Source organism: Mirounga leonina, unplaced genomic scaffold, assembly GCF_011800145.1.
Source record: "Mirounga leonina isolate KUSES-001 unplaced genomic scaffold, KU_Mleo_1.0 Mir_94, whole genome shotgun sequence".
NCBI lineage: Eukaryota > Metazoa > Chordata > Mammalia > Carnivora > Phocidae > Mirounga > Mirounga leonina.
The window spans coordinates 3805297-3820598 of NW_023270855.1; the positions used below are offsets into that span (position 1 = coordinate 3805297).

The 15302-nt window shown below is 56.5% G+C and overlaps 1 protein-coding gene across 3 annotated transcripts in view; it reads left to right on the forward strand.

Annotated features, from left to right (window-relative positions):
• Positions 1-15302, forward strand: part of FBLN2 (fibulin 2) — an 85114-nt gene that overhangs the window by 20286 nt on the left and 49526 nt on the right. For 2 of the 3 annotated variants that reach the window (XM_034998428.1, XM_034998431.1), the window contains exon 2: positions 7364-8725. In XM_034998428.1, the coding sequence (XP_034854319.1) occupies positions 7423-8725 (1303 nt within the window). In that variant the 5' untranslated portion in view covers positions 7364-7422. The remainder of the gene's footprint in view (positions 1-7363; positions 8726-15302) is intronic. The other variant, XM_034998429.1, reaches the window with a different exon arrangement.

Below are 15302 nucleotides of genomic sequence, written 5' to 3' on the forward strand. Positions count from 1 at the left end.
AGCTGTTCGGGGCGGGCTTCTGGGAGGAGCAGGACCAGGTGGCCCTGATGACTCACTTGTTTATAACTGGTGTGTCTACAAGGGCCTCGTATGTTTATTTCTCTTCTGTCATCCCCCACCGCTTGAAAGTCCCAGTGTTTTGATATAGCTGTCTCTTGTTTAAAAGAGAGATCCCCTGCAAATATTTAGAAGGTGCTGAAGCCATACCAGCACCAACCTGAGCTTTTTTTCTTGTCTGGGGTTGCCCGGTAAAAATGTGGGATGCCCAGTTAAATTGGAAGTCCAGATACACAACGAATAAGTATGTCTCCAGTATTGTGCAGGACATGCTTATGCTAAACATTTGCACATTGCTTATCTGAAGTTCCCCCACAACTGCTTGTCTTGTATTTTTATTTGCTAGCTTTGGCAAGCCTGTTCTTGTCAGGATCAGAAGGATCAGAAGACTGGGGAAGGGAAGCATTTCCTTATCTTGTGATTTGATGCTACGTGAAGCCAGACCCCACTTTTGATAACAGCACCAGCGATGAATCAGTGTCTCCCAGGGCCATGCGGGGGGTACAGCATGGCCTTGCCAGCCCAGAGAGTTCTCATCTGGCCCTGCTGTGGATGGGAGCTGTGGGAAGTGGTGCCAACTTGCTGCAGAGATGCATGTTTCAGTTTGGGGGCGGCAGTCCTGAGGGCAGCAGAGAGAGGAGCTTGCAGCCAGAGCGAGGGAGGGTCGTTGAGGTTCGAGCAGCACCCCAAGGCACCTCTGACTCTGCTCAGAGATCTCCCTCCCTGACGCTGCCCACCCCCCACCCCCTGGGGTGGGGGGTGAGGAGGAGAGTAGACATGTCTCCACACAGTGCGCTCAGCCACCTGTCTCAGGGGATGCTCCCTGGGAAGAGACCCTTCCCGAGTGCACACCCACCCCACCCATGAGAACCTGACCCTGGGCTACCACAGAATCCCCACTGCCCCCACCCACAGCAGGTGTCCCATCAACAAAGACCAAAGCTATTAGCAGCCTGGACCATGACCTCAACCGGCCCGCTGGTCCTGCCTGGAGCCGCCTCCGGGATCTCTAGTTCTGGGAGTCAAAGACTCACCCCACCGAGCTGGACGCTCTCCCAGCTGTGAGTGTCAGTGGCTCCCTGACCTTCGGTCCCACCTCCACACCGATGGTGGCTGTTCATTGTAGGGAGTGGCAGACTGAAACCCAGAAGACCAGAAAGGACACCAGACACCCATCACCTAGATTTCACAGTTGTGAACATTTGGACATTTTGCTTTTGACTGCTATCCATGCTGAAATATGTTAGGGCATCTTACAGGCGTGATACATAGATAAAGGGTTAATTAAAAAATGAGAAAGCATTAATCTTTAAAACATGCCGGTATTTGCCAGCCGTCACACCTCACAGAATGATCGGCTGGTCCTCAGTCCCTCCTTGGAACCCCTCAGTGAGCTGAGATGACTTTCTCATCGGGTTTATTCACACCCAGGGCTGATCAGGAACCCCACATGAATAGGGATGTTCTATCTCAGGCCTCTGTGGATCTGGAGCAGCCTCCCCTCTGCCTGCTTTTCCTATGTGCCAAAGTGGCGGGGAACATTTGTCCTGTGGAATGTCTCACCTCCCGACCATCTGTGTTTCACTGCTTAGATCCCAGTGGTTCTGGTTATCTATTGCTGCATGACCAACTACCCCGACCCCTGGCAGCTGAGATCAACAACACTCATGTAATTTGCTCAGGAATTTAGGCAGGCCTTGGCTCCTTCTTTCAGCATCAGTTGGGGACATCAGTGGTGTTCACCTGGCCTCCGGGCGGGTGGGGGCCTCCAGAATGGACTCACATGCCCAGGGCCGTGGCTCATGTGGTCTCATCGGTAGGGTGGTCACACATCTTCCCTGGTGCCTCGGTGGCCTCAGAGAACCAGGTGGAAGCCACCAGGCCTCATACAGGCAGCTCAGCATCCCGACTGCCACTCCCCTGTGGGAGCAGTTGGAGTTCTGAGTCTCACAGGTTACACGGGTCCCCAGGCCCATCCCTCAGCCAATCCCAGCGAAGGGGGGATGAACTTTGTGGATTGGCTGGGTGTGGTCATGTGGCCATGCCACTGTGGAGCGGGGTGCAGGAAGGACCCCCGACCTGAACCCTCCCTCAGGCTGGTGGGGTTCCTGCTTATAGAGGGGCCCAGTTAGGACGTGGGATTCTTTTTGTTTTTTCAGCTAAACCTCAGGCACTAAGAGTTGAGTTAATTATACTCCTCAGCTAATAACACACTATTATCTTGGTCTCTGCAGGGTCCTGCTTTTATTTTATTGGTTGGTTTATTCCCATTATCTTTGCTCCCCATGCCATTCCGTTTTCCCACTATGGCAGACTTCCAGCTCTGCTCAGTGCATATCTGTTTGCCTGTGTTTTGCAAATGGTATATTTTACTTTGCGCATGTGTATTTTTACTCCCCATGAACAGTGTTGGGCTAGCTTGTTCTGTTTCTTAACCTGTTCCACTTCGTGTTCTATTTTTTTTTTTTTTTAAGATTTTATTTATTTGACAGAGAGAGACACAGTGAGAGAGGGAACACAAGCAGGGGGAGTGGGAGAGGGAGAAGTAGGCTTCCCTCTGAGCAGGGAGCCTGATGTGGGGCTCGATCCCAGGACTCTAGGATCATGACCTGAGCCGAAGGCAGACACTTAACAACTGAGCCACCCAGGTGCCCCTTCGTGTTCTATTTTTAAGGTCCATCCTTGTTGCTCTGTGCACACCAAATCATCGACCTAGCATTCTGTGGGGTCCTCACAAGGATGTGTCTGGCAGGGTCCCAGCAGGGAATGGGATGGGGGGCTCCCAGGGTTTACCAGAGGAGTGGTTAATGAAGAGTCATAGAACCTAGGTGTGGGCAGGGTCGGGGGAACTCTAGGGGTTTGGGCTGTGCTTGGAGTCGCGGTGGTGGGTGGGGAGTCCTTAGCACCCTGGGCCTGCAGGGGCTGGGGAGAGGCAGCTCTCCGAACCCAGCAGGGTCACCCAACTGGAGTTGTGGCCTTTGGGGGAGGGGTCAGCCACTACCAACCCCTGCCCTGGAGGGAAGGGGGGTGGGAGATGGGGAATAGATACTCTATCCTCTGATCTCTTGTCAGTGGCTGCCATTGAGGGATGCAGGAGAGGTCAGCCTCCCAGGTGCAGAGCAGGGTGGAGGAGGGCAGGGAGTGGATCTAGGGACAAGGAACAGCATTGTGGCCTGCGTCTGCTGGGTCCCCACCTACCACCAGACGAATACCTGGTGACCACTGTGGACATGTGGACCTCTGCAGATTTCTCTGGATAGCTCACTGGACAGGAGGACGCGGCCTGTGTGCACTGCACATGCTTGGGGACCTAACTGCATAGACGGCCCTCTCCAGGGGTGTCTGCTCCCATGGTCACTTGGGCCAGCTGGCCTTGTCATAATCACAGTTTTGTTATTATGAATGTGCATACGTTAGCCAGCTTTGCCAGTGGGATGGGTACAGAGAAGAAGCTGTGTGGGTTTGACTCTGCCTTTCCCTGGTCCCTGATAAGTTCCCACCTTGGGAGTGTGTGACCCAGCCTGCTGGCACTGGGCAGCCTGGCTGGAGGCTCTTTGTTTGTGACCACAGTCTGGCTGCTGGGGCTCCCCCCTGCAGGGAGGTCAGCCTCCTTTTCTCAGCCCCTCCCCTTGTGGCTCCTCTTTTTAGATTGGAAGGGGGGGCATGTCTGCAGAAGCCAGACATGAAGGGGGCCACTTGCTGTGGGGGCCGTGGGAAAACAGCAGCTGGAGTCTCCAGGAGGGACACGTTTCAATCTGAGAACAGCAGTGTAGAGATTGTGCTCTCCTACTTCTCACCTGTGTGTTTCCAGCCCCGCTTGCTTATCTCCACGGACAGGGAGCTTACCCCTTTCCCCTAGCAGCCTGGTCTAATGCTTGAGCTGGCGAAAACTATTCCCTTGTGGAGCTGAGATCTACCCCCTCCACCCTTCATACACACCTGTGGGTCCTGACCTACCCAGAACAGCTGTGGAGATATACCAGGGCTTTCTGAGGCTGCTCTTCTCCAGGTGAGCCACCCTAAGGGGCTCGGGACCCTCCCCATTGGGCTACCTCCTCTGAACACATTTCCGTTGGTCCCACCCCTCTCACAGGTGGGCACACAACCATCAGACAGCACTAGGAGGCTCTGAGCAGCATGTCATGAGCCCCAGACTTCCATTCTTCCAGCTGGAGACCATAGGAATGAGCATGAGGTTCCCAGTTTAGGAGTGAGCCTGGGGGGGACCCTGAATTCAAGCACAGCCAACCACATGTAAGTCACATAGGCTTTGTGGGGAGCAGGAGCCCATACCCCATGTGACATCTCAGGGTGGCTAGGGCTCGGTGGTTTTCAAGAGGAGTCAGAAATTTTCTTTCTCTTTTTTTTTTCTTTTTTAGAAACCTGAATTTTCATGTGAATATTTCCAGTTTGTAAATGCTGATTAACTAACTTAAAGCTAAAACCCACTGTGTGGGATAAACAAAACACACGAGTTGGCTGACTAGAACCCCAGAACCCGTGGGCCCCCTGTTGTGACCTGAGGTGTGGTGGAGCCTCTTCACTGTATACAAATGCAGGCTCAGAGAGGGCAAGGGCCTGGCTCAGGGTTGCACAGCAAATGAGGAGTACACAAAGCCAAGGCCTGATGTTCTTTACGCTTCTCCTGGGCCTGGGGTGGGGATGATGGGCGAACCCAAGACCTAGAATCACCTAGGTATGGGTAGAATGTGACACTTGGGGGGGCCAGGGCACCCAGGGGCCGAGAGGAACTAGGGGACCAACTTGTGGGAAAATGTGAGATGGGGTGGAGTGTGGCAGGGCTGGCTGGGAACAAAGTTCCTCTGGGAGAAGCTCTGGAAGAAGCCTGCCAGCCTGTGGCGGGAATATTTGCCTCTTGGGGATGCATTGTTCATGTGAGCAAGATGGAGGTGGGAGGAGGGTTTGGGTCTTGGTTTGCAAAGGTTTCCTTTCTTAAATGACGCTATTGAGAGTGGACTCAGGCCACTTTCGGGCTTTCGTGCCCCACAATCTCCAGGTAGAGGGTCATTGACCTGGTCAGGGGGGACCACAGGCCCCAGTTCTCCCTACAGCCGATTCCTAGCGCCACTTTATAGAGCCCCCTCCCCCACCCACTCACCTGAGATGGCTTCTTGGTTGGGGGGCAGGGGTGGATGTCCGTTTGTGTCTTTACCAAATTCATTTGGACTTTCCTTGGGCTTCTCAAATTTGGCATGGCCCAAACTGGGCTGCACATCTCTCTGCAGGCCCTCCTTTGGCAGCCTTCCCTGCCTCAGGAAGCCAGAGCTCCATCCTTCCAGGTCCTTGGTCCAAAACCTCAGCTCTCCCAGACTATGGTGGCCCTCTGCTGTTCCTCATCTCCCTCCTGCTGCTCAGGCCCTTTGCATTTGCTGTTCGGTTGGCTGACATACAGATATGCCTTTACCTCCAGATATTCACATGACTGTCTCCTTTGATTCCCTCAGGTCTCAGATGAAATGGCACTTCCTTAGAGAAGCCTCGCTTGACCACCCTGGCTAAAATGGGCTTTCCCACAGCCCCAGTCACTTCCTGCCCACTTTCTTGCTTTCTGTCATTTATTTATCCATTGTACTTACTACTGCCAGGCATTCAGTAATCTACTGCTTTGCTGTGGGTTTATTACCTGCCTCCCCACATCAGAGACTGAGCTGGCAGCATGGCCGTGGATCTGTCTTATTTGCTGAGAACCCCCCAGTTCTAAGGTGCCCTGCACATAGGACCTGTTCAGTCAGTTCTGGTTGACTGGCTGGCAGAGGCCGACCTCCTTGTCCCGCTGTGCTGGGTGCTGAGTCGCTGTCACTGCCCCCCTCGACTCAGATCCTTGTACTCCACTCCAGTCCTGCCTGCTCGCCCTGCCCTGGGGATCGCTTGGGGTGGGGGGCCGGGGGGGGCGGGTGCGGCAGCATAAGGCTGCTTCCTCTAGAAACAGTGGTGGCAATGCTCTCTGCTCCCTGTCTCCTCTTGTCAGAAACTTTTAGAGAAGTTACTATTATATTGTTTGTTTGAATGTTGAAATGTTTGAAATTATTATATTTATAGGTTTGAAATAATAAGCACTTAAAATACTAGGGATGCCACTTTATTGTTTTTCTCCCTCCTTTTTTTGGAAAGCCAGACAGTTTTAGCAAAGTGACTGCAAACAATAGCTCAGCCTCACTGCGGTGGGTGGAGAAGGAGCCCATGTCTGGGAGTGAGGGCAGGGTCAGGGCGGTTCCCACTGGGACCGCGGACCTTTCCTTGCTGGAGCAGGGAAGCCTCCATGGGGCTTGGGACCACGGTGTGTTGGGGTCAGCTGCTCTCAGGTCATATGGGCTTTGCAGAGGAAGGGCTGAGTAGGGTTGGGGAGGGCAGGAGGGCATATCCCAGGGCAGATGGGAGGTGAGGCTGGGGCTGGGGTGGGGCCAAGGAAACAGATGGAAGGGGCAGAGAGTGGAGAGCTGTTCCTGGGGGAGAGTGGGCAGGACTTGGGGGGTGGGGGTGTTAAGGACAGCAGGTATCTAGAATAATTCTGGGAATGGTGGTAATATTTACAGAGGCAGCCAAGGACATTGGCAGGAACCTCTCCTGTGGCTAAACTTGTAGTCCGAGGGAGTCTTCTGCGGTGGGGGAGGGGGGGGACGGTGGTGTTCCTGAGCCCTGCGGTGTGAGGGCTACGGTGGGGGGCTTGGCTGGCTGTGCCACAGCCTGGGAGGGGGCTTGTTCGTGCCCAGCATCTACCTGACCATATTGTCTGGCTGGCAGCCAGGCCTCTTGGTGGATGGCTGGGAATCGAGTTGGACTTCGGTGGGGAGAGAAATCATTTGGGTGGTCGTGTGTGTGTGTGTGTGTGTGTGAGAGAGAGAGAGACCACCTGTGGTGTCCTGGCACATGGATGAGGCTGTGGGTGAGACAGTGCGTGTGTAACTGTGTGCCTGTCACCAAGGGTGTGAGACGCCAGACGTGTGCCCTGAATGAGTGTGAGTGAGAATGCAGGGGGGCGTGGGGGGGAGGGGCGGTGGGCAGGAGGCTCCCACTCAGAGGGCATGTGTCAGAAGGCAGGCGAGGGTGGGGGGTCAGCGGCCCCGCACGCTGACACCTGTGGCTCGTGAGCGACGGCCGAGGCCCCCGTCTGTGCATCTGAGCAGACGTGCCTGGGCGCACGTGCGTGTGCTGTACTCCAGGGGTGCGCGCGTGGGAGGGAAGCCGGCTGGGGCGCTGTCCAGCCGTGCGTGTGTGTGCGCTGGCGTGTGTCCACGTGGGTGGGCCCCCGCGGGGCGCTGACGGCTGTTCCTTCCCGTTCCCCCAGGGCCTCGCAGCAGAGGACACGGTTCATCTCGAGGCAGCAGCTGGGCCGGCCGTGGGACCATGGCGCGGCTCCGGGAGCCTGCGGGAGCCTGGCTGGCCCTGGCCCTGGCCCTGGCCCTGGCCCTGGGCCCGCGCACCGGCACGGCCGCCCCGAGGCAGGACTGCACTGGCGTCGAGTGCGCACCACTGGAGAACTGCATCGAGGAGGCGCTGGAGCCGGGTGCCTGCTGCGCCACGTGCGTGCAGCAGGGCTGTGCGTGCGAGGGTTACCAGTACTACGACTGCCTGCAGGGCGGCTTTGTGCGCGGCCGCGTGCCCGCCGGCCAGTCCTACTTCGTGGACTTCGGCAGCACCGAGTGCTCCTGCCCGCCGGGCGGCGGCAAGATCAGCTGCCAGTTCATGCTGTGCCCGGAGCTGCCCCCCAACTGCATCGAGGCCGTGGTGGCGGCCGACAGCTGCCCGCAGTGCGGCCAGGTGGGCTGCGTCCACACCGGGCGCAAGTACGCCGCCGGCCACACTGTCCACCTGTCGCCCTGCCGGGCCTGCCACTGTCCGGACGCTGGGGGCGAGCTCATCTGCTACCAGCTCCCTGGTTGCCGTGGAGACGCCGAAGCCGTGCCCGCGGCTGCCGCCGGGAACTTCTCGGACGCGGAGGAGGGTGACCCCGAGCGACACTACGAAGACCCCTACAGCTATGACCAGGAGGTGGCTGAGGCGGAAGCTGCAGCGGCCCTAGCGGGCGAGCTCCAGGCAGGCGCTGGGGGCCCAGCTGCTCTGGGAGGCGGCAGTCAGCTGTCCTCCGCCATCCAGGCCACCCGCTGGCCGGCCGCCCTCCCTAGGCCCACGGCGGCTGCTGCCCTGGGTCCCCCGGCCCCTGTGCAAGCCAAAGCCAGGAGAGTGACAGAAGACAGCCAGGGTGAAGGGCAGGAGGAGACAGAGGAATTGGCCACCAGGGAGCAGCCAGCAGCAGGCGGCCCCACGGGGCTGGATGGACCACCCACTCCAGGACCAACTGGGCCTGGTCTCGCTGCCCAAGATGACAAGGCAGAGGCAAGGGCAGGGCCTGAAGAGAACTTAATTCCAGAAGCTCAGGCCACCTCCCACAGTGCTGGGCAGGGGGGAGCCAGGCCCGTTCTGGGGTCAAGCACGGCCAGTGTCCCCCCATCACAGGCCACACCGAGCTCTCCTGGGGGCACGATGAAGCCCAGCACCCACACCATCCTGACCCTATCTCCCCAAGAGGCAGCCTGGGTCCCACCTACCCAGGAAGTGCCCAAGCAGCCTCCGGTTCTGCCCCGTTCTCGGCCAGAGGAGGACACAGACCCCAACTCTGTTCATTCTGTCCCCAGAGGTAACCCTGAAGGTAAGACCCTATTCTAGTTCCTCCAAGGGCACTCAGCCTAGGGAAGGGCAGCCTCAGGGCCCCGTCAGGGCCCCCAGCTCTCTGCACAGTTGCCTGGGGCTGGAGAAGCTGGGTCTGTGGGACCAGGCTAGGGACAGTCAGCCCAGCCCATACCACTGCAGGGCAGGTGGCTCTGAGGTGGTACTTTCTCCCTGGCTGCCCTCCTAGGGATGGAGTGGGTTGGTAGGGCTGAAGTCCCTCTTGCAGTAGGTGCTGGGCTACCTGGTGGGGCTGTGGTTGAGGGCCTCTTAGGCATACCTTCTCAGGGCTGGAGTTCCCCGAGGAGGGTTCCAGCTCAGGTGCAGGTTGGGCCTAGGGGTGGGGTCCACAGGTGCCCTGGCAGGAAGTGGGGAGTTTCGCAGACCTGGTCCAGCTGCTTGCTTCCATCCCCCCTTGACAGTAGCCTCTGGGCGTGGCTGTGTTCTTGGTCTCTGAGGTGACAGCAGAAGAGATGTGGTCTCTCATGGGGGCTCCTTGCGAGAGCCCAGGACTAGGGCTGCCACCCCTGCCAGCCAGGGGTGGTGTTAACACACACATCATTCTCGTCCCTGCTCTGTGCAACACCTGCCGGGCTCCCACCTACTCAGAGTAGAAGCCAAAGCTCTCTCCAGGGCCACAGGCTCTGCCCCAGTCAGCCCCGTGACCTCCTGCACCACCTCTCCATCACCCTTGTCTTAGTCTGTTTTGGCTGCTGTTACAAAAATGCCATAGACCGGGGGGCTTACACCCCAAGCATTTATTTCTCACAGTTCTGGAGGCTGGGAAGGCCAAGATCAAGGTGCTGGCAGACGTGGTGTCTGGTGAGAGCCCGCCTCCTGGTTTGCAGATGGCCATCTGCTCATTGCATCCTTGCATGACAGATGAGGGTGCATCTCATCTGAAATACACAGAGAAGGAGCAAGTTTTTTTACATCTCTTCTTGGAAGGGCACTAATCCCATCATGAGGGATCCACCCCATGGCCTAATTACATCCCCAAAGGTTTGTCTCCACAAACCATTCCTATTAGGGTTTTTTTTTTTTTAAGATTTTATTTATTTATTTGAGAGAGAGAGCGAGCGAGCACAAGTGGGGCAGTGGGAGGGGCAGAGGAAGAGGAAGAAGCAGATTCCCCACTGAGCAGAGAGCCCGATGTGGGGCTTGATCCCAGGACCCCGGGATCATGACCTGAGCTGAAGGTAGATGCTTAACTGACCCCTCCCCCCATTAGGGTTTTAACATATGAAGTTGGGAGTGGGACATAAACACTCAGTCCCTATTGACCTTCTCCCTCAACTACTCTGCTTAGTACTGGCTTCCTAGCCCCTTTCAGGTACCTTCCAGCCCCAGGACCTTTGCACTTGCCACCCCCTCTTGACATGCTCTCCCAGGTGTCCATGTGGCTCTCTTTTCCAGGTCATCTCCCCAGAGAGGCCTTCTCTGACCACCCAGTTAAAAGAGCACTCCACCTTCCTCTTACCCTGCTTTAATTTGTCCTAGCAATACCTGACATTGTAGCATGTAGTTAACTTGTTTAATGTTGTCACCCCTGTAGAATGTTAGTGCCATGAGTGGAGGGACCACATCTGTCATCTTCTCTGCTATGCCTAAGGGCCTCCAGTAGGGCCTGGCAACACAGTCGGTGCTCAGTAAATATCGGGTAAATAAATGAGTGAATCAGTGGGGGCTTTCTGGCCACGCCCTCTACCATCCTTCCTCATCATAGCTTCCCAGCCATCCTAGGAACACCTTACACCAACATATCCCCTCTCTTCCACCCATTTCCACACATTTGTTCCCAGCCAGCTCAGATAGCACCTCCTCTAGGAAGCCTTCCCTGAATCTTTATGTCTTGTCTGATTCCCCTCACCACCACCCCTCCGCCGCCTCACCTCTGAGGGTACCCTAGGCAGTTGTCTGGTTGTCTAGAGATCCCTCCCTATAGCTGAGAGTCTGTGTCTTGTTCAATCTCATATGTAAACCTCCTCTATAAACCTTCATTAGGCATTAACTGTGAATAGGCCCTGGTGGGCCCTGGAGAGGCAGAAATGGACCACTATGGCCCATGTCCACAGACTGGGGGCTGTGAGGGAGGGATGTCTGGGTGGTGTGTGGGGAGGTTTCTTGGAGGAGGGGGCATGAGAGGGCTCCGGGATTTCTGCAGCGTTCCCATATAGCCACCCTGCTGCCCACAGCTGTGTGGCCTTGGGTAGGTCTCTTAACTGGCCTGGGCCCCGTTTTCCCATCTGTCAAGTACTATGCCTTTGTTGGGCATAGGCTGTGTGCAAAGCCTGTGCACATGTAGCGAGGGGGTGAAATTGCAGGCTCCTCCTGACCTGGTGGGAAGATCACCCCCCCACCCCAGATGGCTCTCCTTCTAGCCCCATTATGGTGAGTGGGGCACAGAACTCACCCTTGCTGAGTGATCACCTCCGAGGTGCCAGGCCCCATTTCTTTGACCTGATCCTTCCCCCAAGCTGGGGAGGTGGGCTCCTTCTTTAAAACTGAGCACATCAAGGTCGGAGAGGCGTGGCTCGTGGTTCCAGGTCACATGGTGGGAGTCGGTGGGCTGGAACCAGGGCAGTGGGCTTCAGGGGGCTCCTCCTTACCCAGCTCTGAGCTTGCAGGATGTGGGGAGCATGCGTGGGGTGGGTTGGGGGCTGTAATGAAGTACACGTGTGCCTGGGAGAGCTCGCAGGCCTGACTGGAGCATGGTGCATGCAGCGTGTTTGGGTTGCAGCCTCCAAAGGTTCCAAAATAGACCCAGCCCCCACCCCCCACCCCCGCCTCTCGCTCCAGAGACCTCTCTGTGGTTCTGGGCCTTTGGAATCTTGGAGACTTACTTTGTTCTCAGGAGCCCTAGTTTTTTTTTTCCTCTGTCCTGTGTTTTCTTAAATGGATTTTGGGGTGTGGCCTTTGATGAGGGCTGCTTGGGGCAGGGGCCCCTGATGGGGTGTCCCCTATCCCATCTGAGGGCTGTCCTGGCAGAGGGCCCAGGACCCACAAAGCCCAGAGATAATTAGCAGGGCACGGACCCGGCAGCTGTTTTGGTATGCAAGGAAAGGAAGGTGTGGGAGGTTGGGGGGGAGCTTGCCCTAGCCAGATAAACAAGGCTGGCCTGCCACTGACCACCCTCATCCATCTTTCCTCCTCTCCTCACCCCGCGTCCAGCCACCCCCCACCAGCTCACGAGTTCTGCTCCACGACCTGCACGACTCAGGCAAGTGGCTTACCGTTTTGTGCCTCCTTTCCTCCATCCGTAAGCAGCAGGGAGGTCCCTGCTTCATGGGGCTGTCTTGAAGATGAAAGGAGCTGATTCATGTCCAGTGCTGGGCACGGAGCTGAGCACTCACTGAGTAATTAAAAATGTTAGCCGCTGGTTGTCACCCTCTGCTCTTCATTCTACCTGTTTATTTCCTCAACAGGTGTTTGTGGCCCAGCCTCCCTGTGCCGGGGACTGTGCCTTTGAACAAGACCAGCACAGCCTCTCCGCTCCTAAGGTCTCCTGGGGGAGGGGGGTGTTCAAGGATAAGTGCACACACACGTTTACTCGTGGCCATAATGGAGTACACGCAGCTCAGGAAGGGTGGGCGGTGGGAAGCCTGATGGGTGGGGGTCAGGGGCCCGATGGAGCATCCTTTGGGAAGTGGGGACCTTGTGGGGGGAGGGCTGGGGCATCCCAAGTGACGGAGGAGCCCTCAGTGCCGAGGAGCTGGGGAGGTTGCTGTGCCCTGCTCGCCAGTGGGGCCGGCTGAGAGGCGGGCCATGGAGCCGGAAATGACCCCTAGCCATGTTGCCATGGCAGCCCTGGGGCCTGGAGAAGGACGTTTCCAGCCATTGCCCCAGGCCCGGCTTGGGTGGGGGTCCTGTCTGAGCCGGAGCTGTGCCAGGGATCCTGGCTGCCTCTGAGCATGTCCAGATGTGGCCTAATGGAAGCCACATGCCCGGCTCCCTGGGCTGGGGAGAAGGGGTCCAATGTCTGTTGTCACTCAGGGGGCTTTGTGAGCATGCCTTCCCCTTCTACCGCTGGGCTGGCATGATGGAGGGAGACAGGGGACTTCTGGGCCCCAAGGGAGGGCGCCCGGGGGCAGGGTGGCCCTCGGGAAGTCGGAGTTTCTCCCTCCTGGGAAAGGCTCCAGCAAGACCTCTGTGGGCCCCAGACCACGTGGCAGGAAAGGGCCCCCTTCCTTGGACCCTCGTGTAACCAGATTCTGCAGGGCAAGGGTCTTTGGATGCTTGACATCCTGGTTAACAGAGAAGCTTTAAAACTCAAATAACTCTATTAATTGCAGACATTGTCATGCTTGCGTCTTGTGCTGGCACCATTATAAGCACTCTGTGATAATTAACCTCTTTAATCCTCATTGCCACCCCCTTAGTTTACAGCAGAGGAATCAGGCCCCTCATCTGAGGACACATGCGCAGGGAGTGGTGGATCCAGATTTCCCTTGTATTTCTTCGTGTCTTCATCCCTGTCATTTCTGAGTGCCCAGTGTGTGCATGGGCTGTGACAGATGCTGAACCTACAGTGTAGAACAAAGCCCAGCACAGTCCCTGCCCTTTGGGAGCTCACGGTTTAGTGGGGGAGATAGTCCGGTAGTCACATGGGTGTGATGTTCTGAGTCATGACCCGGGCTGAGGAAGGAGGTGGATGTGCTCTCTAAGCCTATCTCAGGGATCTGACTTCTCCTGGGGATCAGGGAAGGCTTCCTGGGGGAAGTGATGTTTGAGCATGAGGGCTTGTTGACTGGGTGGTAGGTGGCAAGCAGAGAGGGGACAGTGCTCCAGGCAGAGGACACAGCATGTGCAAAGGCCCTGTAGGTGAAAGGAGCGAATTAGATTTAAAGGAAGCTGTGTGGTTGGTATGAGGCTGGGGAGGGGGTAGGGACCACGATGGTGTTGATCCTCAAGATGAAGATTTGGGTCTTTGTCCCAAAAGCAGTGGGGAGCCATTGAAGGTATAAGGCAGGGGGTGGTATGATCTTACTTGGGCAGTGCAGCACTCCCCCTGGGTGTTGGGAGGAGAACACAGGACTAGCAGTGGGCCTTTCCAATGTCTGTGGGTTTCCAGCACCCCTCCCCAGTCCCCCCACCCCCACCCAGAATCACCAGGCTGTGGCTCCCGGGACACAGGAGAGAGGGACTTGTCCAGACTCTCCCCTTTCCCCAGAGGATCCTTAGAGACCCTGCCTTTTCTTTTCTAGTCTTGGCCTGTGGGAGAGTTAAACTTGTGTGGGGCCTAAGGGAACCAGGCTGGGACTCTGGACCCCAGAGCTCATGTCCCATGCAACAGAATCACCTCCTGCTAGAGCTCCAGGCTCCTGGAACAGGCAGGGGATGGAACTGGCCTGTGGAGGCTGCAGCAGGAGAGCTTACAGGAGGATCCTGCCAGCCCTTCCTCTCCTCACCCCAAACCACGGGGCCTTGAAATGGGGTCTGTGACTCTGCTTAGGGCTCTGCGGGGCTTGCTGAGAGCAATAGGACAGGCAAGCTGGGGGCCTGGGCTCCCCACATCCACAGTAAGACCCAGGTCTGAAGCCCACCACTCACTCGTGTGATCTGGGGCCCAGGACGTCACCCCTCTGAGCCCCCGTTTCCTTGTTGATGAAATGGCACTGTTGCAAGTGCCCAAGGCTGTAGTGAAGACGAACATGTCAGGAGTGAGGCCTGCATGGAGTGAGGACACAGGCCAGTGTTGCCCGCACCTGGGCCTGCTGAACTGTTAATACGGCGCACGCTCCTCTCCTAGGTCCACCCGTTAGCTTCTTTCTGCAAAGCATCTTTGTAAGCAGTAGAATTTTGTTGTGAATATTTCGAAATTAGAAGATTTCACATAAATTTCAGCTCTCAGGCTTTCCTGGAAAATGGGCAGTTGTGGGCACACCAGGCCCGTGTGCCACAAGGCTGGCCTTTGGGGTTACTGACAGGAGGCTCCCCGCCCTTCAGACTGGGTGGGTGCTCTGCACTCTGCTGGGCTAGCTGTCCTCAGTTTCATCAGCAGCCTGGCCCTGGTTGGCAGCTGGGGGTACGTGTCAAAGCATAGAGTTTTGTCCTCTGGTTTATGTGGTCATTCTATTTTATGGAAGAAAAACTGGCATCCTGAGAGGGGAGGGGGCTTTTCTGGAGGTTACAGGAGAGCTGGGCAGGGGGCTGCAGACTCCCAGGGGAGGGGTAGGCTCATGGCTCCCACTGGGGACCTGGAGGCATGAGTGGGTCTGAGTGGCCTTAGCTGGGCCCTCCCTGTGGTTTGCCTGCCCCAGACCATATAGCACTTGGAGGAAATGGGGCAGGGGCCAGGGTGAGGCCTGTGTGGTGGGTATCTTTTAATTTTTAAAACTGTATCTTCCTTCCTTCCTTCCTTCCTTCCTTCCTTCCTTCCTTCCTTCCTTCCTTTTTCTTTCTTTCTTTCTTTCTTTCTTTCTTTCTTTCTTTCTTTCTTTCTTTCTTTCTTTCTTTCTTTCTTTCTTTCCTTTCTTTCTTTCTTTCTTCTTTCTTTCTTTCTTTCTTTCTTTCTTCTTTCTTTCTTTCTTTCTTTCTTTCTTTCTTTCTTTCTTTCTTTC